The following is a 26,799-nucleotide window of genomic DNA, read 5'->3' as shown; positions in this document are numbered from 1 at the left end:
GAGCCCACGAGTCACAACTACTGAGCCTGCGTGCCACAACTACTGAAACCCACGCACCTGGAGCCCATGCTCCCCAACAAGAGAAGCCACGACAATGAGAAACCTGTGCACGCCAACAAAGAGTAGCCCCCACTCACCGCAATTAGAGAAAGCCTGCACACAGCAACAAAGACCCAACACAGCCAAAAATAAAAACAAATAAATAAATTATAAAAAAATAAAAGTATCTCTTATTAAAAAAACCTACAAATGCAAGACATTGTAGGAAAAATACTTAAATCACATCATTATCCATAGTTTTTTTCTCCTTTCTTCCCCATTTATTTATCTATTTCTTACTTCCTCTCACATATATTTTTATGAACTTCCTCAAAACCTTTCTGGAAAGAAAGAGATCTGTTATCAATAAAAAGAACTATTAGTATCCTCCAGCCCAGGTGGGACTGCACACCATAAAGTATTTTTTTAAATAAGAGACAATAGCAGATCTGTCGCAGGGTCCAGGGGGATAGCCACTTCTCCAGTGAGAAACGTGGACATAATTGCTTTCATTTCCCAGGAGCATAGTGTGGACGGGCGGAGGAAGAAAGCTGGGTGTGGATGCTTGTGCAAAGTGGGTGGGGAGAGAGGAGAGAAAGAACTTTCTAGGGGCAGAAACTCTATGGAGAAAGTCAGAGGAGGGAAACCTCATATGTTCATTGTGATTGAGGCAGAGAGAAGGTGACAGATGAGTTCCAAAAACGAGAAGAGGGGGGCATCTCCACCATGAGGAGGCCTGGAGACAACTCGGGAAGGAAAACAATGTCGGTGCTCAAACTCTCAATAAATGATACCAGGAGAGGCTGAAAAAAAGGCATTGAATTGTGTAATTAGAGCTGTTTAAAAGCACCTAAGAACCTATGTACGCACTTGTTATTGGGTGCCCAATTTTCCCTCTAATGTCCAGCTCAGGGTTCTCTCCAAAGCCACAGCCACTGGGCAAGGGCAGACCCTGGTATCTTGGGGTCTTGCAGTGTGAGAACTTGACTCCCACCTACCCACTTCAGGGTTCTTCCACGCTCATAACTACACCACTTTGGATGTCAGAGCCAAGAAGCCTTTTCCCCTGGTTCAGGCAGGGAAGAGGGACCATTTCAGGAATCCCCAAGGACAAACCAACCCAAATTGAGAAGAGCAGACATCCGAATGGTGACAACTCCATGTGTCAGGTAGAGATTTACATACATAGTTACAAAACTTCATCACAACCTTACAAAGGAAGTCAGCTTACCCAACTTTACAATGAGAAATCCGAGGTCCAGAGACAGTAACATATCTCAGGTCACACAACTAGTAAGGGACAAAGCCAGGATTCAAACTCTCAAACTCAGGTCTGCCTGACTTGGAATCCCACGTGCTTTGCACTACTTTAAGTAAACCGTATAGTACGGCTCTATCTTGTAATCAGCAACTTAAGGTGTGCCTTTACAAAGATCAGGGAAGAGGGCAGGGAGGGAGGGCGGGGAGGAAGTTGCTCTGCAGAAGACTTAAGACTCAGTACACACCCTCCACCCCTGAGCAGCCCACTCAGGCCACTGAGGCAGAAGGCTGCTTGGGTACCATGTGGAGGTGGCTTTAGGATGAGTTCTAGAGATACAGTTGATGGCTGAGCTCATTGAGTTAATTAATGAATTAAAGAAAGACGAACAATAGGCAGAAGTTGGAAATACTGGATGATACTAGAGTACATCCAAGTACAAACCTCAGTGTTAGACTTGGGGCAAGTTATTTAAATTCTGTGAGCCTGTTTCCTCCTCTGCAAAAAGGGGATAATGGCATTCACCTCAGAGGATTTTAGTGATGGTTAAATGACTAATGCATACAAAGCGCTTAGCCCCAAAGTGCAGTGCCCAGCACATAGAGTGAATGCCCAACCATTTGTGCAATTCCAATCATTAACATTAATACCATTATTACTATTATTACCACGAGGGATTGTAGCCTATTTGCATAAGGAACTCATAGAAACACTAGTGTGATTCCTTTCATTCCTATACCAGGCCCTCAGACTATCCTCTTGTGATGCATTTTTCTCCTTCAGGGTAACCTGAGGAATTTATTTTACCAGGAAGAAAATGTTGAAGGGAGATTTGCCTGAACCTCAAAATTCTGGTCATAAACCTGGACCTGTGGTCTCCCTCCCAGGCCCCAGACACACATACCCTGAGCTGCAGGGGGACACTTGGAGGGAGGGAACCCCCCCCCCGCCCCGCGACCACCCACTGCATGGAGCCCTGTGGTTTGGCTGGTGTCCAGGGGGTGGAGCCAGAGCATTGCTGGCCGCCTCCCTGATGAGGATTATCAGCTCGTCCAGGTGGGCGGGAGGCCCCGCTGACACCTGCACGGCTTTCTGTGTGTTTTATTGGTTTTTAAAATTCTGTGCTCATAGAAGTGAACCAGAGTTCCCATGATTTCTGTCATCACAGAACAAGCCACAAAAATGAAATTTAAGAAAAATGGGGAAGAAAGGGATTTCTCACTTGAATTTTAGATTCCTCTGCTGTGGAGTGTTTGCCTCCTGACTTTTAAAGGCAGCAGAGTTTGTCCTGGGATTCTCACCTGGAAAGGGGGACAATTCCAGGGAAACATTTATATTTTTGTTTTCCTCCTCACTGGGGACAAGGGCAGGTTGGTTTCCAGAAAACAACTTGTGGACCCCGGTTCTCCCCCACACTCGCACCACACTCTGCAAGGCTTTGCTGGATTCCTACACCTATGCAGAAGCCACGTCAAGTCTGAGAGAACATTCCACCCCAGGAGCCGATGCTTAGCTCCAGAGTCTACTGTGTAGCAACGTGTCTCTCAGTTTTTAGTTTGAGTGACACTTGTTGATCCTTTTCAGTTACAAATCCTCCCCAGAATATCTCAGGGTAGAGGAAACAGCACCGGGAAGACAACAATGAGCGTGAGCAGGATTGCTGCTGGACAAAGACCTGGGAGCCCGCAGAAACGATGGCAAAGCTGCTGGCACCCAATCAAGAACAGAGACAGACAGACAGAAGGCACGGGACAGGGGGCCAGTTGCTCGGCAGTACTTTGGCCCTGGTGCCTGAAGTGGGAGGAGAAAAAAAGAAGCACAGATATGCAGAGTGGGTTCTGAGTATCAAAGTGCTGGGTGCCTCCCCTAGCACCCTCCTCTTAAGCACCTCCCTTTTAATAGAGCCCAGCAGGGCTTTATCAGCCAGTGCCTTCTGCCCAGGAAGCCAGCTGCAGTGTGAGTACTCTCATCTCTGTTCGTTTCTAACTGTTCCTTATCGGGGGGTTGTCTTCTTAGACCTCTCTAATTTTTGCTCTTTTTCGCTTTTCTTTTTTTAATGGAGAAATATGTTCAGATGATTGGAACTGAGTAAAAGCAGCAAAGACAGAGTTCTGGTATACTAGAAAGCCATTTACCCAAACCATGGGCTTCTTCCTGGACGCTTGCAAGCAGCGTCTTGGTTCATGGTTTCTACAGCAGGTGGATCAAACTACAGCGTGATTTCTTCCACCGGAGTTCGTGTGGAAGAGGGTTTCAGCAAGGAGTCCACTTGAGGTGCTAAAGGACTCAGCTCACCGACACTCTATAGGAGTTTCAGGCTGTGTTTTTGAAATAAGTAAAATTGGAGATGTATCAATCCGACTCAAAAAAAAAAAGTGGGTACTGGGAATGGCCCTTTCCAACTATGGTTTTATGTGCTGTCGTGCTGGAGGGAGGGTGCTGGAACACCCATTGGGAGAACGAGTCAGTCCCACTACAGGCACAAATTTGGCAGCTTCTTTGCAGCTACCCTTTCTGATGTGGAATTCAGACCTCAAGGCTTCTAGGGAGTATGTTCTGAGGAGAGAAGTGTTTTAATCAGGAGACAGGATAGCTGACAGCATTTCCTTTGTTTCTGATTACAGCTTTAGAGAAACCTGAGCACCTCCCACTGCTTAGAATCAAAAACTACCTAAAATAAAGATTACTGTAAGTATCAGATAAATGTCAATGCTGAAAATTCTCTTATGTGTGATAGAGCATGAATCTTTATATGCTTTCTTCTATATCTCTATCCAAAACTTTGTATTATTTTTAAAAGTGATACTTGAGGCATAGAAAATTAACAACTTTCAGGGCTCTCTAATTGTACAAATTTCTAATGTATGTTGACAATAGAATGAGCTGTACTTCCTGTAATAAAACAAGGAATGTAGTTGAGCTGAAATCTTGATATTTCAGAATGATGAGTACTGCTTTGTTGCACTAGTGATCTGGGCTATGAAAAGTGTTTTCTAACTCCTGCTGTAAGCTCATCGGGTGCAGCTTCCAGAACATTCTTGGGATGTTACCTTCAGCACATATAGGCCTTGTTGTAGATATGTCAGCGATGCAGGAGAGTGAGGCTTACTTTGAGGCACGGTGAGATGTTTGTCAGAAGAGTCACTGCTTCGGGCAAGGGCATGGGGTGAAACCAGGCGTAGCAGAGCCCTTTGCTGCTGTTCAACACTCCTTCCCCAGGGTTATGTCAGGGAGGCCACGAAGACAGGCTGTGTCTACTGTGTCACTGAGCCCTAACGCCCCTTACATCCCGGCATTCAGAAGCTGCTCCTTCACTGTGTGTTGACTTGAATAGAATCTTGGGGGCATCAATGTGTGTGGCTCCAGCCCGGAAGACAAAGAGCTACCAGGGCTTACCTATTCCATAAGGCTGACCCTGCTGAGTGAACGTGGATGGTCCCCACTCTGGACCCCAGTTTTCCCTTCTATAAAATGAAGCCTCAAATTATATGCTCTCAACTTTTTCCCTCTCTCTCTTGGCTAAGAAAATATCATTGTTGAGCTCAAGGATGTCATTCTCCAAGACGTGGTGATTTTGGTGGTGGGGAAATGTAAAAGGGGAATGTGACAGTCCTACCTGTCTCTTTCTCTCCTTTTTTTTTTTTGTTTTGTTTTTGTTTTGCAGTATGCAGGCCTCTCACTGTTGTGGCCTCTCCCATTGCGGAGCACAGGCTCCGGACGCGCAGGCTCAGCGGCCATGGCTCACGGGCCCAGCCGCTCCGCGGCATGTGGGATCTTCCCGGACCAGGGCACGAACCCGTGTCCCCTGCATCGGCAGGCGGACTCTCAACCACTGTGCCACCAGGGAAGCCCTCTTTCTCTCCTTTTTATTTCATTCATTCTTTCTTTTTTTTAAAATTGTGTATGAGTGCCCTACAATTGGGTTTCTGCATGTTGTTCTTTATCAAACAAAAATATACATAATGCAACCCCCTGGTCAGGTATTTGCCAGATTGTTTAACCATGGATAAACATACACATACACAGTTTTTTCCTAAGAAATGTCAGTAATATTTTCCACGGTTGTGGATTTTTCTGAGTCACTCTAGTAGAATGTAAATTTTCAGATTTCAAACCAAGCCAGTAGAAGAAAGTAAAAATTAAATAAAAGAGGAAGAAAAAAAATAAAGAAATACCACACCTACGACTTTCCTGGGACCTCTGAAGGAAGAATACTGTCCTTGGATGTGATGGAAGTTTTTTTTTTAATAAAAAAAAAAAGGAAACAAAAAGTTGCCACACTTGTTGAATTCAACTAAGAATTGTTTCTTATAAACAAGGCGGTGTCCAATTTTTACCAATTCCTATTCAGATACAAGGGGGGAAAAATGTCATTTAGCAGTTTCTTAGACTGGGCTTTTGCTATGCATACAAAGTGTGGCTAGCATCTTATCACAGAAAATAGAACCCATACCAGACCTTCTCCTTCTCACATTTGTAAAGATCAAGGCTGAGGGAAATTTTGGCATTGGCTTTGACCCCCAAGATGGAGCCCTAACAGTTTGCCTGAAGTGTTTCAGAGCCTGAGCCCACCCCTCCTTCTGGAACAGGCTTCAGATCTGTCAGCTTCCTGATAGTGGAGAAACGCAGCAGAACAAAATCTATGCATAGGTCTCTGTGCAGGATGATTTGCCATATTTTTCTTTTGTTCTAAGTGAAGTAAAATGAACATTCAATGTCTGCAGTCAGCTCATCGTCTCTCTTTGCTGATGGAGCTCTTGTTTATGGAGAAGTTGGCCTTCTCTGTTAAGATCTCCTCTCCCCAGGAACTCCCTGGGAGAGCTCCTGCCTCTCTCTACCTTGCATTTCGCACCACAGCCAGGGCACGAATCCTGCTGATTCATCTATTTTTGCCCTTTGTCATGTATGGAAAGAAAGAAAGGATGAATGGACGGTCTTTGATTGGCGCCGCTGGTGACGCCCCTCCTGGTCCTCTTTGGAGGGACCCTTTTGGAAAAAAAGCTGGTGAGGCAGCACGCAGAGGCTTCCCCTGGCTAAGCTTGGCCCTGGCCCATGGGCCACCAGAACAGGTATGCTACCTTTGTGCAGCTTCTCTCTGTGACTCTGCTGTGTCTTTTCTGAACAGAGCCTGGGAAGTGGGTCCTCGTGCTCTGCTGAACAGTGCAGCTTGGGCTGAGCCAGATGCACAGGGGTCTTGGTCAAGAAAGTCACAAGACACTCATTTGGGGTTGGATGCTGGACCTTTGTGCTGCAGAGTTTTGACAACCTTGGAAAAGCGAGGAAAAAGTAGTCTGGGATTTTTAACTTATGCTCCTCCTATTTTATAGAGTTTTTTCCTTTTATTTTCTGGTCCTGTCTTTTTAGTTGAAATTTAATGACCTACTTAGATTTGAGAAGCTTGAGCATCAGTTTAAGTTCCTGCTTTATCACCTTGCATTGCCTTTCCAATTAGGATGTGTGGATTCTTAAAGTTCCCTAAAGAAATGCAAACAGTCTAGCATGATAAAATTCTAGGGTGAACCACAACCTTTAAGTTACTGGTTTCTCATAACCAATTCTCATGCCTAAGTTCTGGAGCAAGTAGTCAGGGTTCCCAGGGCTCCAGAGTATTCAGGATTTCAGAATAAATGGTTCCTGGGGGTTTCGGCCACAGCAGCAACTGTCTGCTCAACTCATGAGAAGACCCCTCTCCTCTAGGACATGGCAACCACACAACCTACCCCAATATGTGGATACTGGAAAGACAAAGCACAGCAAGCCTTCTATACGTTGGGCTGTGGATTCAGATAAATGATTCAATCTTTATCCAACTTCGGGTGGCTAGGCAGGGAACTCTGGCCAGTCAGGTTCTCAGTCATGTCTGGCCAGTTAGAATATCAGGTTTCATATTTGTTATCTCTAAAATCTCTGAGGTGATGATGTATTTAAAACCCTCTAAAATAAATACCTAAATGCTGGAAATTTTGAGAACATGAATTTGTTCACCCTGGAATAACCCATATACCTGTTTCTGTACTTGATGGAAAATGTCCACGTTAATGTTTTCATTCGGTGCTGCCTCTGTAGGGCCAGATCTACTCAGTCACAGCAACTCAAGGCAATTTCTTGTCATTGCCTGGACTGGAGCCTGATGCCTCTTACAAGATGCATGGCTTTGAGAATGGGGTCACTGTAGCTGAGGAAAGGGCCTTCCAAGCAATATTTTCAGTTATGATGTTTAAAGAGGGAGATAAATAAAAATAAATGATAGTCATCACTTAGATTATGAAATAAAATCCAATTTTTCACAATTGCTTAATAATTCAAACAGTTTTCCTTGTTTAACTTTGGGGCCAGCTGAATTCCATATAGACTTAGTTTTGGTTCCTGACCTCCAGCAGTTTTCAGTTTAAGAATTTCTTAATGCTAATGTTCATTGGCAGTCTCACAAATGCTAGTTTCTATCACTATTTTGCCAAGACAAAATGACCTTGGTCTAGAATGCATTGCATGAACAGCTTCTACTTTCTGGAATGGTTGGCCACTGTTCAAAAGCAGAATGGTTAGTTGGGCAATGAAATAATACAATTGAAGTGTAATTGTGACTCAATAAAAAAATGTTACACTGATTTCTGTACTGGGATTAATAGAAGCCAAAACTAAAATCTGGATTGGAAAAAATAAAAATTTAGAAAGCCATAACTTTTATTATCTGTTAATAGCCATTTGTTGGCTATGGTAAATGGAACAACGATAGGACCAAAAATAGCCACGAGAACCCCTTATTCACAGCCTGGCCACAGAGAGAAGACGAGCTGGTTTAACTGCACGAGTTTGGGGTGTTTCCTTGGTCATGTCTTACGTGCCTGTGGCTTCCACATTCCACACTTGTGCCTTCTGGGGTCTGATGGTTTTGGTGTTCCCCTGCTTCACACTGGCCTGGCTGTGCTCCTTGCTTCCTTGCAAACTCAAGGTAGTTTTGCCATTGTCTTTCTCCCTTTGCCTGTTTCTGGGACGACATCATTGGTATTCTTTTATATCTAGCATCGGCACCATAAAACCATTTTTGTCTACAGGGTACCATACTTCTGTTGATGCTGGTGCTTAGTCCTATTAACACTTATCATGAGAAGTGAAGAGTCTCACAGTGAGCACCAGTCACGGTTATACTGTTAGTATTTCCCCGAGGCATGCTTACTGTAAGTATGCCCTGTACATTCTTATAGCATACAATTCTTTTTTTTTTTTTTTTTTTTTTTTTTGCGGTACGCGGGCCTCTCACTGTTGTGGGCTCTCCCGTTGCGGAGCACAGGCTCCGGACGCGCAGGCTCAGCGGCCATAGCTCACGGGCCCAGCCGCTCCGCGGCATGTGGGATCTTCCTGGACCAGGGCACGAACCCGTGTGCCCTGCATCGGCAGGCGGACTCTCAACCACTGCACCACCAGGGAAGCCCCATAGCATACAATTCTTAAATTGTAATTCTTTGGTTTTCAACAGCTTGGTCCGCCTCCACCTTTCCCATTTTCTACACCTTTGTGGAATATTATTTTTCCAGTCTTTAAACATTTAAATAACAAATTCCAAAAATAAAGAATATCTGAGGCAGTTGCCTGATGTGACGACATAGTCAAGCAATCTTTGACTTGGAGAGTGAGTAAGAGGCGGTTTTCTTAGGCTGTGTTAACACACACACACACTGTTTTGTAAACATTTCTTCTCTTTCAAACTTTTAAAAACAAAACTTTTTTGTAAAATAAAAATTTAATTTAAAATGGCTGCTTGTCTTGGAAAGTAGCTGATTGGTCTGTAACCTGACATCTGGCTCCTTTCATTGGCGGCAAGAAGCTTAAGTACTTATCTTAGCTATTTCTATATCATTATCTGACTCCTTACATTGAAATTAACTATTTTTCAGTCTTTCCCACTAGACTGAGCTCTTTGAGTGTAGGATATAGGTGCTCAATAGATATTTGTTGAGCTAAAAACTGAACCTTATGAAATTAAAGACCACAACCTTTTTTCGTGGTGGCATTGAAAACAGTGATGACAAAAGTAGTAGGGGGTTTGGGTCTTGGTAATAATCTCCGTGACAACATTTCAAGAGGAAAATGGTGTTTTCTTAGTTCCATGGGATGTCATGGTCCAGATAAAGTGCCTTTAAACTCATCCTCTGTGGCTACTGTGACCAGGTCCCACACTGGCCAGTCGAAGTGTTCTGCAAAGGATGTTTATGAGCTCTGTTCTTTCCTTAAGGAGCCAGAGGAAGAGCTATCCATGGAGGACAGCCCCACTGTGGTTAAACTGGACCAGGGTGGAAATCAGGGTCCACCAGTTCGCAAGAGAAGATGCCTCCCCAAGGCACTTGGCTACATAACTGGTGATATGAAAGAATTAGCCAACTGGCTTAAAGGTATTTACGCTTCCACCCCTTGGAGCAGTGGCTTTGGGGGAAATTGTTTGCTGGTTCTTCTAGTCATATCTTTAGTTATACTCCCTTACCTTCTATCTATCTCTTTCCTCTCCCTTTTTTTAACTTTTTATCTTATAACCAGCAAACTTCTTCAAATTTTTTTTAATGGAGATAGTGGTCAGGGCCGCAGTCCAGTTGATATCAGAGGAAGGCACCTGGTTCCTCCTTATAATTTCGGTACTTAAAAAGTGAAATTTTACTATTGGTAATTCATTCCTTTGGTGTATGAATCTGAACCTCTAAGCATAGTAAATAAGTTCATTCGATGCTTTCTGGAACTGAGATTCTAGTAGGGGCAGTTGGATTGAGAGGAAAGAAACTGGTTGCTTTCAGGGATCTGAAGGTCACTAAGGGGAAAGGGTTCAGAGAAAAAGCTTCAAGGAATATCAAAAATTAGCTTCACCTTCATGAGAGGGGATTTTGCTCAGGGTGGGCCCTGGACTTGGGAAGGAGCCCCATTTGCCTCGCTGTTTCCTTAGCTCTGCCCATCTCATCTCTTCCAGACAAACCCCAGGCGCTCCAGTTCGTCGACTGGGTCCTTCGGGGCATATCCCAAGTGGTGTTTGTCAGCAACCCCATCAGCGGAATCCTGATTCTGGTGGGACTCCTGGTCCAGAACCCCTGGTGGGCGCTCAGTGGCTGTGTGGCAACTGTGGTCTCCACCCTGACAGCCCTGTTACTCGGTCAGGACAGGTAGGCGCGTCCCTCCAAGCCTCCGCTTCTTGCTTCTTAGAACACAGGAGCCAACCAGTTACCCTGGGCAACAGTGATAAAGCCCCACCCTCCCCAGGAGAAACAACCTTTATTGCACAGAATGCTTTATATGTGCCTTTAGTCAGAGGTCAGGAAATCATTTATATCCTCTTATTCGTGGTACCTGAATAAGCGGCCAGTCTGAATGATGCCAGATGCTCCTGGCACTACACGGTAACCAGAACAAAGCTATAAGTAATTCCCAGGGTAGGGTCCAAAGGGATCTGCTTTAATGATTGACCAATTATTTATCATCAGCATTTTGTTTATTTACAAAAAATGAATATGGGTTCAGGAAAAGTTTTAGTGGCTTAAAAATCCCACTAATCCCATTATATCTTATTTCCATGCTTAGCTTAGTAAATTCATCCTTCATGGACAGTGCAAAGATTAGCTCAGCTTCCAGAGAGACAAACTGACATACATTCCAAGTAAGCAAGTTCTGACTTAAGTAATGTTAGTGTGTCTTCTGAACTATGTGTCAGGCTAAACATAGCGTGTACTTTATAAACTATCTGCCACTGAAGAATTGATGAGCTGACTCCTACCATGGGAGGAGACGGCTCCTGCCTGACCAGTTCCTTCAGGGAGGCTGCTGGTCTTCTAGGTGGCCAGGATCCATGCATCATCCCCAGTGGATGGTCATTATACAGCTAAGCTCCTGTAACACTTACTGTAAACTGCCTAAGGGGCTTCTTGGGGAGAGAGTCCGAAAATGCTCCACTTTCCCGTCAGGTCCAAGGAGCCTGACTTGTTCTCTACGGAGGGTGATTTTGTACCTTAGGTCAAATTCTGTTCTAATGCACATCAAGAAACAGTGTGTCCAGTTTGGAGGTGTGGTCCAGGATTGTATCATATCAAATCTTCTTCATTGTTTTGCCCCAGTAGAAGTTGACCCATTGTCCTTATCAAGTATGGTTTGAAACAGGGGTCCCCAACACCCCCTGTTAGGAACTGGACCACACAGCAGGAGGTGGGTGGCGGGCTAGCAAGCAAAGCTTCATCTGCCACTCCCCATCGCCTGAACCATCCCCCCCACAACCCAGTCCGTGGAAAAAGTGCCTTCCATGAAACCAGTCCCTGGTGCCAAAAACGTTGGGGATCAATGGTTTAAAAGACCAGCCATATTTACATGGGTTAGTTTTCAGATCTCTTTTACTCTCCTCGGTCCTAAAGGGCACATGAAAAAGGTAATTCTGCTTTAAGTGAATACACATCTTCCTGTTGATGAAACTGTGGCATTCCACAACATGTAGGCATTGCAGTTAATTTTTTGTTGATCAAACTCAAGCCTTCAATCCGAAAGTCAGTTGCTGAGAGGACAAGCCTTGCATAGCTCCCCACTGCCCTCAGGTATGGCCTCAATTATCATTTCCTGGGTTAAACCAATACAAGTTGCATCACCTGCCACATATCCTGAAGGATTATTTAAGGGAGACAAAGGGCTTTTGAGCATGGAGTCTCACCTCTAATACTCTTGCCCAGATGAATATCACCCTGCGGTTGAACTGGTGCCTCCTGCTCCAGTGACAAACAGGCGGGGAGAAGCTTTCACACTATCCTGTACTGCCCTGTAGCGTGACTCATTGCTACATCACCTCCCCCTCAGGCCCTGTGTTCAACCTCGCCCACCCACTTCACCATCTGCAAACCCGTGACTCCTACAGACTTCATCCTTGAATGCTGGGTACCTTCAAGGTGCCAATTCTCAGAGCCCTGGGGGGCCTGGCTTGTCAGCCCCGGGGCTTATTCTATAGAAATCATTCCATTTCTCACTTGGAGCTTCTTGTCCCCAAATATGAAATGGGAACCATTTTGGCCAGGAGTAGAAACTTACCCAGGACAACATTTAGAAGTGAGGTTAAATTCTGGGAAGCAAAAAGGACCCAAGAAATAATTAGGTGCTAAATATGCACATAATTAAATGGAGTAATTTGCCAAGTAAAAGTAATTGTTTTTCTTTGCAATAACTTGGAAATGTATATCAGGAGACAACAAAATGGAAGCACAGGAAGATGAAAATATATGCTAAGTTGGAAGATCTGTGTTTATAAGATCAAAGACACCATAGAAGTAAATTTACATTTTAAGAATCTTACATCTCTCACCAAGAAAATCAGACTTAGGAAACAGTTTCACATCAAAGCTCTATTCAAGTCAGAGGTCCTAATGACTTAAAAGAAATAATAACTTTTGGAACAAAAGGGTAAAAGGAAGCAGAATAGGTTGGATTGCTGATTTCCCTTTCCTCCCCTAGATGTTGGAATTCTATCTTTAGCTATGACACCTCTATAGGGGTTGTCCTATGTACACATTTGCATTTTATCCATGTATATTTTACTTTTTCATGCTTTTATTAGTATTTGGCTTCTACAGACTTTGCAATAAAATCCTAAATATAATCTCATTTTCAAATGTAAATATTATCTGGAAGTTACAAGTGTCATTTATGTGCACGTCCAGCCAACATCCTCCTGGAAGCTGTCCAAGCTGTGCCTTTTGCCCACAGGTCCGCCATTGCAGCAGGGCTCCAGGGCTACAATGCCACCCTGGTGGGAATCCTCATGGCTGTCTTTTCAGACAAGGGAAACTATTTCTGGTGGCTATTATTCCCTGTATCTGCCATGTCCATGACTTGGTAAGTTGTACCTGGTTTTCGAAATGCCTTTTTGAAAAATGTATAGGGGAAGAAGGCAATGGGGGAAGTTATTATTTAGGGAGTACAGAGTTTCTGTTTTGCAAAATGAAAAATGTTCTGTGAATGGATGGCGGTAATAGTTGTATAACAATGTGAATGTACTTAATGCCGCTAAACTGAATGCTTTAAAATGGTTTAAATGGTAAATTTTATGGTATGTATATAACACAATCTTTAGAAAAATATATTTTTAAATTTAGATTCAGGATATGTCTATTGGAAACATTCAAACACACCGATGCGTGTGGTCTCCACACACACCTCACAGCCACCCCCCCCCCACAAGATTCTGATGTAATTGGTCTGGGGTATTTCCAGGACATTGGGAGTTTGAAGGCTCCCAGGAGGTTCTAAAGTACAACCAAAGTTGAGAACCACTCCCCACATCAGTGGTCCTCAAACATGCACACTATCGGCCTCACCTGCAAGGCCTGTTAAAACACGGACTGCTGCTCCCTCCCCCAGGCTTCCTGATTCAGTCCATCTGGGGCAGGGCCTCAGAATCTGCATCTCTAACAACTTCCCAGATGATGCTGTTGTGGCTGATCCAGGGACTTCACTGAGAACCCCTGTGCCTGTCCCCTTCAAAATAATTCTTTACTGAATTCAATTCCTTTTTTAACCCTAAATCCTTCAAACTAGTTTCTATGTTGACACTGTCTTAAATCCTTTTTTTCTTTTTCGAAAACAAACATTTCCTTCTTACCATGGTATATTCAGAATATAAAATATTAGTATCCACACAAATGATACGTGTAGCCCACTATGGACAGCGTGCCCACCCTGGCTGCAGCACAGATGTGTGGAGGAGAACCTGCCGGCACGGCCAACCTGCTCAGGAGGGACTTCCCACCTATTCTGAAGATAAGGCTCAAGGGCAAGAGGCATCACCTGCACATGGTCACTCACCCTCTCCCCCAATTCGGGAAACCTGGGATTCTGACCTTAAAGTGATGGCTCCTTGATTGGATCAACAAGTGAGGGAACAAAATGGGCCCAGAGACCATATAATCCAATCTCCCAGTTTACAGATGAGGGAACTGAAAGTACCTCCCTGCCCTCGGCCACACAGTTCAACTGCTCAAGGACTTAAAACTCTGCCCTCCTGAGTTTAAGATCTCTTTCCTCCAGTCCACAGCACCTGCATCCTTCCTGGGACCATTGTTTTTCTTTTTCAAGACTAAATATACTAAGACTCGTGGAGATGGTATACAAGTTCAAGATCAAGTTTGCCTCTGGTGGGGAGGGAGGTGTATATGATCAAGTAGGTTACAGAAGGGGCTTTAACTGTTTAGACAATATTCTTTTCAGATGTCTTAAATACTTCAAAAATATTTTTAAAATCTAGATTTATAACTCACTGTGAGCAAACCCAGAGCATAATTTTCCACAAGCCAAATAAGCTGAGAGTTTATTTTTGACTGTATGTAAGAATTATTCTATGACAGGATTTATTCCAGGTGTGTTTGGGTTTGGGTTTGTTTTTATTTTTGTTTTTATTTTTCCGTGGAAAGTTTGGCAACACTCTTTAGGGACATATTTGCCAATGAAACAAAGCCCCTCCATAGTATAGAGATTCAGTTTGTCAACCTGGCTTCCATTCCAGGGCATTGGGAGTTTGGAAGGTTTCGCATGCGTATTCTTCCATTCTGTTCTGTTGTTGTTTTTAGTCCAGTTTTCTCAAGTGCATTGAACTCCGTGTTCTGCAAATGGGACCTCCCTGTCTTCACTCTGCCCTTCAACATGGCGCTGTCAATGTACCTTTCTGCCACGGGACATTACAATCCATTTTTCCCAAGCAAATTGTTCACACCTGTAACCTCAGTTCCCAATGTCACCTGGTCTGACCTCAGTGCCCTGCAGGTAAGATACACTATCTTCTTACACCCCCAACCCCACCCCCACCACTGGCTCTGGAAGACACCCCGCGTCCTCCTGGTTAATTATTCATGGGCATCAGAAGTTTATAGAGACTCAGCACTGGGGGGACCTTGCCACCTTCCTCTTTTTTTTAAGAATTTTTTTTAAAATACGTATTTGGCCGCGCCAGGTCTTAGTTGCCGCACGCGGGATCTTCGTTGCCGCATGCGGCGTCTAGTTCCCTTACCAGGGATCAAACCCAGGCCGCCTGCACTGGGAGAGCAGAGTCTTAACCACTGGACCACCAGGAAGTCCTTTAACGCCTTCCTCTTGCCGTCTAAATGCTTATTTGTTCTACTCCAAAGCTTTGGGCTCTAAGGGATTTTTTAAATGACTATTTGGTCAAAGCTAATTTTTCTTCCTCTTTTCCTAAAATCTGCAGTGCTAACTCCAGAATATATCTCCACTGAAATTTAGACACTCTATTTCAAACTTGGCCCTTATTTGTGGGGTATGATGGAGGCCAGCCCTTGAGGCAGGGGCCTCCAGCCTGGTGTTAAGTCGTCCCTGACCTACCTCCTCCAATCAAAAGAACTGGCTGCTTACTGTTAGATCCTGTTGCAGAAGCTCTCTATTCTGCTTTTTCTTATGGTGGATCTCATAGAATACGTACAGTGATTCAGATTTCTCAGGCTTTGGAGGCATAAGAATCACTGTTTTTTAAATACTAATACAAGCTCCATCTCGACTCCCTAAATCATAATCATCGGGGTGGAGCCTAGGAGCCTGTATTAACAAGCTCCCCCAATAATAGTGACGTGGGCCAGAGTTTGAGAACCACTATCCTAGGATGTATGCTGTGTATTTCATCACAGTTGTGCATAGAGAAAGCACTAATTTTAAAAGCCTGGTTAACCCAAATCAAATTCCAGCTCTTTGTATTGGTGTTTATTTAATAAATCTGTTTAAGGTTTCTTGATTATTTAAAAAAAGAAAAAGAAAACGCTTGAAATCAGAAGAAAACCAACCTTACCTTTTTTAGGATGCAAGAGACTGATTTTTCGGCTATCAGGTTATAAAATACCTTTTGCTGTCCTCTTTGCTGAGCAGTCAAAACATGTGAGGAGTTCAAGTAGCCTTTTCTTTAGCTTCTTGCCCAGAAAATGAATGGGAGCATTTGGAAATAACTCAGAAGGAAAATTAAAAATTTATCAGAACTGCCCATGAAAAAATAGCATTAGTTTAACTATCTAAAACTGCCCTATCTAATACAGTAGCTATTTTAATTTAAATGTAAAGTTAATTAACATTAAATAAAAGTTAAAATTTAGTTCTTTAGCCTCACTAGCCACATTTCAGGTGCTCAATAACTGCACGTATTGGACAGCACAGATACAGAATATTCCATCACCACAGAAAGTGCTAGTGGACAGTGCTGACATGGGGAAAGGGTGTCTTGTCCTTCTCCTCACTCTGAACTACCTCTCCAACATCAGCATACTTATTTCCCATCTCATCAAATCCCCATTTCCCTGGGGAGGGATACCTGAGGGATAGTTCTGCTGTCCAGTTCTGTGATAAAAGACCACACAGTCTGCCTGTGTCAAGTTCCCTGGTCTAGAAGAAACAGGAAATGATCCTGTGTAGACGTGAAGATCCAGCATGGGCTGGAAGAAGTTAGGCCCATCTTAGGTTAGAATCAAACTCACAGTATGATCCTGTGCCCTGGGCAAGGACCAGACTAGCATCAGAAACCAGCATTGGATCCAGCCTAATTCATGGAAGGAGCGGACACTTCCTTGTGCCAAAGCTGGCCTCCCTGCATCAGAGTCACTGCCTCCCAAAGGTCCTTGCCAAAAGGTGGAAGGAGTGAGATGGGAGGTAGGGAGGGCCCCTTTCAGTGATAGCCTTGGTCAAAACAGAACTAACACAATTAATTATGCCTATCCTAGCCCTACCAGAAGTGTTGTTATAAGGAATTATCATTTGTTAGCTTGAATCAAACCCTGTACCTTGTTCCTAGGAACTGCCACTCCGTGAACACATTACCTGAGTTCAGAACTCAGCCAGAAAGCTAGAATTTTGATATTTACATGGATTTTTGTGTTCTGAGGACTGGCAGTTGTTGATAACTGGAATAAGCTAAGGATATCTTGGTTTAAATTAATACAAGCTCTCTAAAAATGAAAAATATAAAGAATTTTTAATTTAAAAAAATTTTAATAAAAAACATAAAAAGTAAATAAATAAATATAAATTTTTAAAAATCAAGTAAAATTAATTATCTAATACATGTTCTCATTAACAACAGAAGTGTAAATATGGTCCTGACTCATGAACCTGCCAATAATTGCTTCGGAGTTGTGGATAAGATAACCCGACTTTGGGTCTCTGGCCTTAGCACTAATAACTAAATTACATGGGAGTAATAATACTTCTATTGACCATAGAGATGCATTGATTTATTGGTCTCAGAACTGATGGAGAGTTGAAAGCAATAGAAGTGTGAGCTGTGGTCCCTGCCATCCTCACTGGGAGGCATGGCCGATCCTCACAGGATCAGTGAGGAACAGTGACACAGCACTGGGAGCTTATCAGCGACCAAAGCGAGGTGACAGTGCAAGCAGTAGAGCCAGTGAGTGAAGGGTCTCGGAAAGGCATGCTCAGCACGCAGCAAGGAAGGGCTGGTGTATCTCTGGGGATAAAGCAGAAGAATGACTGAGATTTTTCCATAGAGAGAGAGAATTTTAAAAATTAGTAGCACTGATCTTGGAAGATAAGATATGCTAAATCTAAAATGACATTGCATTGTGTTTGTGGGTGCCCTATGAGTTTCTGTACAGTAGTTTTAATGACCGCATTTTCTAAATTGTTTCTGCAGTTACTGAAGTCCCTGCCTGTGGGTGTTGGTCAGATATATGGCTGTGATAATCCGTGGACAGGGGGCATCTTCCTAGGCGCCGTCTTCCTCTCCTCCCCACTCATGTGCCTACATGCTGCGATCGGGTCGTTGCTGGGGATGGCAGCAGGTGAGTGTAAGACTTGTTACCAGATACTGAGCGCCTCCTCTGCTCCATCCATTGTCTCAGGCATCTTCTATACCCCAGACCTTTCTTGAAGGTCTGCTTCCAAGGGACCAGTGGGAGTTCTCGGATGACTTCCCCACCCCAAGACTCCTTCCAGAGCATCCTACATTTAGTCCGAAGTTCTGACTCCTCCTGTCTTGCCTAATAGGACTCAGTCTCTCAGCTCCATTTGAGAACATCTACGTTGGACTCTGGGGTTTCAACAGCTCTCTAACCTGCATTGCAATTGGAGGAATGTTCATGGCGCTCACCTGGCAAACCCACCTCCTGGCTCTTGCCTGCGGTGAGTATCCTGTGCATCTGGGGCATGGCTGCTTATGATTATGGGATCAACATCAAGGACAAACAGTCAGAAAGGACTGTGTGAGAAACTAGAGCAGGAGTTCTAGTTTGAGCCCTCTGCTATCTGCTGAGGATGGGACCAGGGCAACTGGCCTCCCCTCTCTGGGAGGGTTTGGGTCTGCTCTGTCTACCTCATTACTCATTTTGAAGATGAGAGAACCATTTTACAATATGTGTATGTTGAGGGATAGAAACTTGACTTGTCCTATGTTCTTCATACTAATTGTTTGACCCAAGAAACTAAAATGAAACAAGCTAAGTATAGAGTCGTTTCTCCTGGTGAATCAGGTGGTATTAAAGGGCCCTTTAGAGAATCACCTTAATCCAGCTGTTCTCAAAAATGGAGCAAACATCAGAATCAACTGGAAGCCTTGTTAAAACCCAGATTGCTGGGTCTCACCCCCAGTCCCTGACTCATTGTTAGAGGTAGGGGGAGGAGTTTGCATTTTTAACAAGGTGCCAGGTGGTGCTGATGCTGTAGCTCTGGGGACCACATTTTGAGAACTGCTATATGAATCCTTTCTAACCTCTGTTTTCTAGCCAGACTCAGCCTATGGGAGCTAGAAAGGGTTCTGGAGATCTCCACTCCATCCTTCTCATTTTACTGTTGGGGTTCTACATAAGGGCAGAGAGAGAAAGTGACACATGGAAAGGCATCCATTGGGGTAAATATAAGTCCAGAATCCACATTTGCTAACAACTTCCAGAGTTACGCCCACTACACTACTCTCCTTCCCTTTAGTACCATTCAGGCACTTAGGTGAAAACAGACCTCAAGTCCTTTGGATATGAAAAGCTACCATGGATTTCTCTGGCCATTGGAAGGGGAGCTTATTCACTTATAGCTTCTGGCATCCCTAATTCAACACAAATAAAAGTGTGTAAGATAATGTGCTAGAATGAAGGAAATGATACTTCCTTGGGGACAAAGGGGTGGAGGGATATTGGAACATGCAGAAACTTTTGTAATCTCATGGAAACATTTGTCTAGAGTCATTTTATCACCAGATTAATCAATCCAGCCATTACTAAAGTGGTGGGCTACATGTCAGGCAGGATTTAGAGTGAGTTCCTGCATTGGGCAGAACATGGGATGGAACAAGATTTCTAAGGCCTAATCCAATTTTGATTGTCTGATGCTCTAGGAAGATTAACAAAACTCAGGTTGCTGTGGTGTTGCCATTCACATGTCATTTTGTCAATTTCTTTATAGTTACATAACTATTTCACCTAATAGTCCTGTCAAAATTTTTGCTCATTTTTCCATACTTGTTTAAAGCTTAGGGCAAAGGAGAAGGGTAGGAACAGATTATGTGGCCTCCTGAGCTCACCTGGGTTAGACTTTTTATTCTGAGGTTGGTTTGAGGTTTCAAACCTTTATTTTTTCTGTATTGACAGTAGCAGCAAATATGTATTAAACACTCATGGTACAACCCAGACAGTACTAGGAAGAGCTAGAGGTTCAGAAGCTTTAGATCCCAGATGGTTTTCTGTACAGAAAACAGAAGCCAGGTGAGTAAGAGAGAGAAGCCCACAGAGACCACAAGATGCAGAGCTAGGAAACACCTACAGTGCAGAGTAAGTCCCTGGGGGAACATTATAGTTCAGAATCACCAAAAAGCACCTCCTAGAAAGGGTGGCTTTTCTGTAAGTCCTAAAAAGTAAGAGGAGGAATTCCAGTTGGTAGAAAGCATGGTCTGGGCCAGCATAGGGATAGTCTGAGCACATCCTTAAAGATAAGCAGAAACTGTCTTGGTCACGCGTGTTGCTGATGTCTGTGAAGGTCTCTTCACAGACTATGGGAAAGGAAAAGCCAAAGATGTTTACAGATGTGTGCTTCCCAAAGCTGTGATATCATCATTATTTTCTTTCTATACTTCTATAGTTGTACAGGCCTATTTTACCAAACAACAAAACAAACAAAAATTCAATCAATACAGAAAAGTATAAAGCAGAGAATGAAAACACTCCATCCTACTCCCTGGACAGAACTTTCTTGCCTCCTTCTTATAAGGACCCTGTGATCACATTGGGTCAACCTGGCTAATCCAGGATAAACCTCCATCTCAAGATCTTTAACGTAATCACAACTGCCAAGTCTCTTTTGCCATGTAAGATAACATATTCACAAGTTCTGGGAATCAGGACATGGACGTCTTTGAGGGCCTTTATTCTGCCTATCACATCTCCCTTCCTTTGGATAGATCAGATTTTCATTATTAGTAGAGCATACTGGTTAAGTCAGTATATTGAATTAGTTAAGAGCCCAGACCCTCCCTGGTGCCCAAATCCCAGCTCTGCCTATTTTAATTTCAATAGATGCCAAATGCACCCCACAAAGGCTGTACCAATTTCCCCTGCCACTGACAGTATATGAGAGTGCCTGTTTCATCCACACTGGGTACTGTCTTTTTCATCTTTGGACATAAAGTTTTGAGACAGACCTCTAGTCCCTCTTAAAAAGCAAATCTCACTGTAAAATTGCACAGCAAGTTTATGCTTGCCCATATCACCCCGATACTGCCAAACAAAAGATAAACCTTGTCAGCCAAGGTAAATAAATAGCAGGCATTTATCACAGAGATGCTCTTTTATTAGCTCCTATGGCTTTATCGGAAAGAGGACTTCGGAGTCACTGATAAAGCCTGGTAAAGCTGCCTTCCCTGTGTCCCTAACCCAGAAACTGCATGGCCAGGGAACTCCTCAATTTTGTTATTTTATCAGTGCAAACTGTAAACACATTTTGTATCTCTTCTTACAGGTTGGGTTATCATAGTAGGACTCACACATGGTGGTCTGTGGGGAGGGACGTTGTCTATGAAGAACTAGGATCCAGTCCTCCCTTCCACACTCAAGGGCCTTTTCTCTCCCTCAGCTACTCAGAATGCTGTCAGGGTCATCACCTCCAAACCATGGTGTACAGAACTTCACCTCTAATATAAGGCTTTCCCAGCCCAACCCAGCTAGTCTTAAGTGATGAGCAGCAACTTTTAGACAATCTGATACTCTTACTATAGAAAGAAAAGCAACAGGGAATTGAAAGAGCATTACAATATGAGACTCGAGCACCAAAAGTACGTTAATAGGTATTAAGCTATTGCACTTCTAGGAGAGAAATAAGGTCTCACGTGCTCAAGGGAGTGTCATAGAAAAGCTGGTACTCAGGAGAGAAGGGACAGTGTCCCCTCTACTTAGCCAATGGCCAGTAAATATTTCTTGAATGAGTGAATGAATGAATGAACTAAATGGGGGGAAAAGAGAAAATCTTCTAACCCTTCTCCTCAGAGCAGTACTTCCAACCCATGGTGACAGAGATGAGTTTATAGCTGCTGTTTGTGAAAATATATGATTTCATTTGAGATTCATTACCTCCCTGTAAAAAACCTCTTCAAGTTGCCTTTTTACAGGTGATGAAACTAGATTCCTAGTTCAGTGATTTGTTGCACAGCAAACAAAATTGCAGAACTGGGATTTGAAGCCCAGATCATTTCCAAAGATGAGCCTTTCCCATTAGCATGAGACAATTCAGATGTGAAAGAATTAGGTATACTGTTGAACAAAAACTATCAGGATAAAAATATAAAATATTGATAAAAGGATGGATGTCTATAGTAAAGTAAAGGAGGATCATAAGGTCCCTCCCACCACCGCTGCCCAGCTCCCCAGAGTAGCAGATGTGATTTCTCGATGGACTTGAGGATCAGATGATGAGTGTGTCTAACACTGAGTGCTGCTGGCCCAAGTGACCATGTGGCCATCATAAGAAGGTTATTCTTCAGGCCGCCTCTGTGAAACCTAAGGGCTTACGCGAGCCCCCTTGGGGCCAGGAATTGAGTTAGCTAGTTGAGATCTTTGATTTTGTTGTTCTACATTGAAAATCATACATATAACTCAAATTACCTACTCTAATTTGTGCTCAAAGTAAATAAAAACAGGATGTTAATTAATTCATTGACCTGTATGCCAACCTTAATGGTATTTGGGAAAATGTTATTATGGGGAGGAATCCCAGGTCTGTGTTCAGTTTCTGCCAATTTCTGAGTTACTACATATATATATATACACTATGATTTTTGGAACTGTGAATTCTAACCATTGATCTGAGAATCCCAGATGTCATGAGATTGTATGCTGTCTCAAGGAACATAAGTTTAATTTTAATTATTATGCTTGGATAAAATAATGGGGAAGTTTATTTACCATGGAAGACTTTTCCTTAAGTGTTATCAATAATAGCAACAAAATAGTACCACAGAAAAGCTACCTTTATTGAGTACTTACTGTGTGCTAAGCCCAAGCATTATCTTCTTCACACTCACACCAACCCGTGAGAGAGATTCCTATTACCTCCTTGTACAGGTGAGGAAATGGGACTTCGAGAGGCGGCACCAAGCTCCTACAGGGTGGAGTCTGGATTTGAACCCAGAGCCGCTGACTCTAAGCTCATACTTGTAACCAGGATGCTGGGCTCGCTGGTGAAACGCACAAGTTTACATTCCAGGGATTTATACCTAAAGGCAGTCTTTCCTGTAATGAAAAGTGCACCTACCAAGCATTCTTCTTTCCTTTTTTTTTTTTTTTTTTGTAGCCCTGTTCACTGCCTACGTTGGAGCCAGCATGTCCAACCTGATGGCTGTGGTGAGTTTGCTTTAATCTCATTTTCTCATCAGTGTGATCGATCAGTTTTCAACGATATGGAAGCCTTCCTGAAGTCCACTTTCGCAGCATCCTGGGTCAGGATCCATGACAGATAGCCACTACTTTCCATCTGTCAGACCCACCTGTCCTCACTTACCCTCCAGCATCACAGTAAACCTTAGTCCAAACTACAATCACCAGGCTTGCTAAAAATATCAGATTGTTTGATTTAAAGGAGTGAAATTTAGAGTGTATAATATATTATCAAGTTCATACTTTAACTCTGAGTGTCAAGAAGTTGACTTTAGAATATCTTTCACTTAAACAGAAAACTGGGACTATGTATTAGTTGATAAATCAGAAAAGGGAGGAAAAAGATAGTTGGTTAAAGACCCAGATTTTTTTTTAATTAAGCCAACAGTTTTTCATACCCCTTATCTTTTTTTAATCCCCAGTCAGTCATCAGTAAGACTTTTTTAGACCCATGTCCTGGCTGAATTTTTTTTTTTTTTTTTTTTTGGCTGCATTGGGTCTTCATTGCTGTGTGCGGGCTTTCTCTAGTTGCAGCGTGCAGGCTTCTCATTGTGGTGGCTTCTCTTGTTGCGGAGCATGGGGTCTAGGTGCACAGGCTTCAGTAGTTGTGGCTCGTGGGCTCTAGAGCACAGGCTCAATAGTTATGGTGCACCGGCTTAGTTGCTCCACATCATGTGGGATCTTCCCGGACCAGGACTCAAACCTATGTCCCCTGCACTGGCAGATGGACTTAACCATCTGCACCACCAGAGAAGTCCCTGGCTGAATTATTTAGTAGCCAAAATGGTTGCCCATTAAGAGCATCCTGCTTCTCTCTCCTTCCTTTGACTTTGTCCTTCCCCTCCCCTGAGGAGCCCAGTATCCCCAGAGTATTCTGGGGTCCCCCACCTCTCAGTGCTCTTCCTCACTGACCACTGCAGATGATGCAGGGCCGGTTCATGATAACTCTATCCATGTAGATGTGGTCATGGCTGCCACTGGGTTAGGACAGCATCTAGCCCTCTCAACAGCAGCTTCGAGAGCTTACCTGGGAGGGTCCTTCTGGAGACACAGTATCTTTATGGTGGAATGTCAAAGCCCTGTTACAGGCATGATGGGATGCCTTAGAGCTTGTGGGGCCCTTCACATCCCAACAAAGGTTCACAGACCTTGGCCTGTGGGCCAGAATTGGACAGGCTGCGAAACAGAGTCAGCTAGGGAGATTTTGAAAAATGCAGATCCTCAGGCCCTGTCCCTTGGCATTTCTGGTAGAGTAGATCTTGTATGATGCCTAGGCATCTGTGTTTTTTTAAACTCTTCCAGATGTGATGTGAAGTCAGGTTTGTGTACCATCATACCATGAGGGTCCATGTATAAGGCCAAACCTAACCAAGTACATGGTATGTGCTCAGAATTGTGTGAGTTGCCATGGATGCACAGAAGGAAGAGCTACCATCAAGGAGCTTACAGTCTTTTTGAGAGATGGAACAAAAAGAAGTAAAGCAAGTAGAGTCCAAGACCTAGTCTGGGTAGAGGTCAAGGGGAGAGAGGGCTGAACTAATCAAAAGTGGCTTTTTGGACCTGATGAGTGGTCAGGAGCCATTGGTGGTTGGCGAAGTGTCATCTCTGGGAGCAAGGTGTCATGTTTGCACATCCAGTGTAGGAAGTCTGACTGCATGAGAGGGAGGGAAAGACATACATCAACACTAAGGAATGCATGCTGACATTTCACCTGCAGAATGCCCTGAGATCTTAGACTCAGTCTCCACAGGGACAAGCAGAGTCCAGAGCAGTGCCCCCAGCAAGTCATCCCCTGAGCTGAATGACAGTGGAGTGAAGCATGGTTCCTTTGAGATCCTCCAACAAGATCTCAATGGAATGTGTGACTTGTCTCTTTTGCTCCAGGTCGGATTGCCGTCTTGTACCTGGCCCTTCTGTTTGGCGACACTACTGTTCCTCCTGCTGACCACGAAAAACCCCAACATCTATAAGATGCCCCTCAGTAAAGTCACTTATCCTGAAGAAAACCGCATCTTCTACCTACAAGCCAAGAAAAGGATGGTTGAAAGCCCTTTGTGAATGCAACCCCCATCCACAGCCATGGTCACAAGTCATTTCTGACTAACTACCCCAGTTGACTTCGAGGGTCTCAAAACTGTTGTTTTTACTACTAACAAATTTCATACTAAGCCATCGGTGATCTGTTCTTTTTCTCATTTTGTATTTTTCTTTCAGACTCCAAAACATGCCCAAACAAGTGACAAGACACATCAAGGTGATGTGCTCTGGCTATGGAATTTTAAACCCCAGTGGGGCATTGGCACTGAGACTGTACTGTATTTACAAAGTCAGAATGGTCCACCAGAAAGAGGAAGTAAGACCAAAGCTAATTATTGATATTCTTGGTGCTTGGTTGCACATGATGTTAACAGTATTAAAAAATTAATCTCTATAAACCAACTAAGCCTTAAGTGAATGGAATTCAGAGTCACAAAATCAAAGTCAACCCAGAATTCTCAGATAAGCCATTTGGCTTACTTAAAATCAATGCAAGTTACACATTACAGCAGTGGTCAACATCACAGGGCCCATCACTGAGCTTTTTCCCCAGCTCCTCAGCAGAACCGCCTCCATGCTGTCCCATGTGTGTGACATTCTCTTACAGGAGACAGTCAGTTTGTTTCAGGCTGGCAGAGCTGCAGAAGGGAGAATGGGATCCCATCCTTCAAAATTATTCTGTATTGTCACTTTTCTTGGATATTGCAAAGGATTTTTTAGGTAGTTTATTATCTTTTTTTTAGGAGGATAGATTTGTTTTCAATGAGGTAAAATAAGAGAAGTTCCTGGCTTTACCAGTTCCTAGGTATTAAAAAGAAAAAGTTACATTTTTCTAAAATACTCAGGATAGCTATTTTTACTTTAATCTACCTAAACTGATTTTGTAAATGCCACAAAAGCAGAGAATCAAATACCAAATCATCAACATCCAAGGGCCCTTTAAAGTCACATTTTCAATTCATTTAAGGATGTTATATATTATAAAGACTGAAGGTTAATGCCAGATTGCTTCTGGGTGTTTAGAAGTTGTTTAATTCTTACTTTAAAAAAAATCACTATTTTCTGCACGCTTACAATATTCTCACTCAGAAACCAATGGTATTTGAACCATCAAAAAGAAACAGGTAGGGGGCTTCCCTGGTGGCACAGTGGTTAAGAATCCACCTGCCAATGCAGGGGACACGGGTTCAAGCATTGGCCTGGGAAGATCCCACGTGCCGTGGAGCAACTAAGCCTGTGCGCCATAACTACTGAGCCCATGTGCCACAACTACTAAAGCCTGCACACCTAAAGCCCATGCGCCACAACAAGAGAAGCCACCGCAATAAGCCCACGCACTAAAATGAAGAGTAGCCCCCGCTCACCGCAACTAGAGAAAGCCCACGTGCAGCATCAAAGACCCAACGCATCCAAAAATAAATAAAAATAAAATAAATTTATTTTTAAAAAAAAGAGAAATACAGGTAAAGGAGTCTCCTGTTTTGCTTTGTTTGTGTAAGTTATCAATCCTATAAAGATTCTATAACCAAACATGCTGAAGACGGCGGTGGGAAGCTCCGAAATTTTGGAGAATTGGAAAATGACACTGGAATCCTAAAGGTGTCT

At 43.4% G+C, this 26,799-nt stretch overlaps 1 protein-coding gene across 3 annotated transcripts; it reads left to right on the top strand.

The window, feature by feature from the left end:
• The first annotated feature begins 3,200 nt into the window (after positions 1-3,200).
• Positions 3,201-26,304, top strand: SLC14A1 (solute carrier family 14 member 1 (Kidd blood group)). 3 transcript variants are annotated; one of them, XM_032603685.1, is made up of 11 exons: positions 3,201-3,253; positions 3,922-3,985; positions 6,215-6,366; positions 9,531-9,687; positions 10,251-10,440; positions 13,010-13,138; positions 14,869-15,061; positions 17,940-18,087; positions 18,293-18,427; positions 23,075-23,124; positions 25,042-25,596. In XM_032603685.1, the coding sequence occupies exons 3-11, from the start codon at positions 6,220-6,222 to the stop codon at positions 25,213-25,215; spliced, it is 1,323 nt and encodes a 440-aa protein (XP_032459576.1). In that variant the 5' UTR covers positions 3,201-3,253; positions 3,922-3,985; positions 6,215-6,219; the 3' UTR covers positions 25,216-25,596. The 3 variants fall into 3 exon arrangements, with proteins under 3 accessions (XP_032459576.1, XP_032459575.1, XP_032459577.1); XM_032603684.1 differs by having other exon boundaries at positions 6,211-6,366; XM_032603686.1 differs by lacking the exon at positions 6,215-6,366 and having other exon boundaries at positions 3,219-3,253; positions 25,042-26,304.
• Positions 26,305-26,799: the final 495 nt, after the last annotated feature.

The sequence above is a fragment of the Phocoena sinus genome, chromosome 14 (genome assembly GCF_008692025.1).
Source record: "Phocoena sinus isolate mPhoSin1 chromosome 14, mPhoSin1.pri, whole genome shotgun sequence".
In the NCBI taxonomy this organism is placed as follows: domain Eukaryota; kingdom Metazoa; phylum Chordata; class Mammalia; order Artiodactyla; family Phocoenidae; genus Phocoena; species Phocoena sinus.
The sequence above is the reverse complement of the archived record's forward strand: the minus strand, read 5'-3'. Positions and strand labels throughout refer to the sequence as shown.

What these genes read in the sequence shown, in the direction of transcription:
- SLC14A1 (XM_032603685.1), top strand. Translation starts at nt 6,220, where the DNA reads ATGAATGGACGGTCTTTGATTGGCGCCGCTGGTGACGCCCCTCCTGGT. An exon ending in CCTCCTGGCTCTTGCCTGCG is followed by an intron (nt 18,428 to 23,074) that starts GTGAGTATCCTG and finishes TTTTTTTTGTAG; the next exon opens with CCCTGTTCACTGCCTACGTT. An exon ending in TGTCCAACCTGATGGCTGTG is followed by an intron (nt 23,125 to 25,041) that starts GTGAGTTTGCTT and finishes CTTTTGCTCCAG; the next exon opens with GTCGGATTGCCGTCTTGTAC.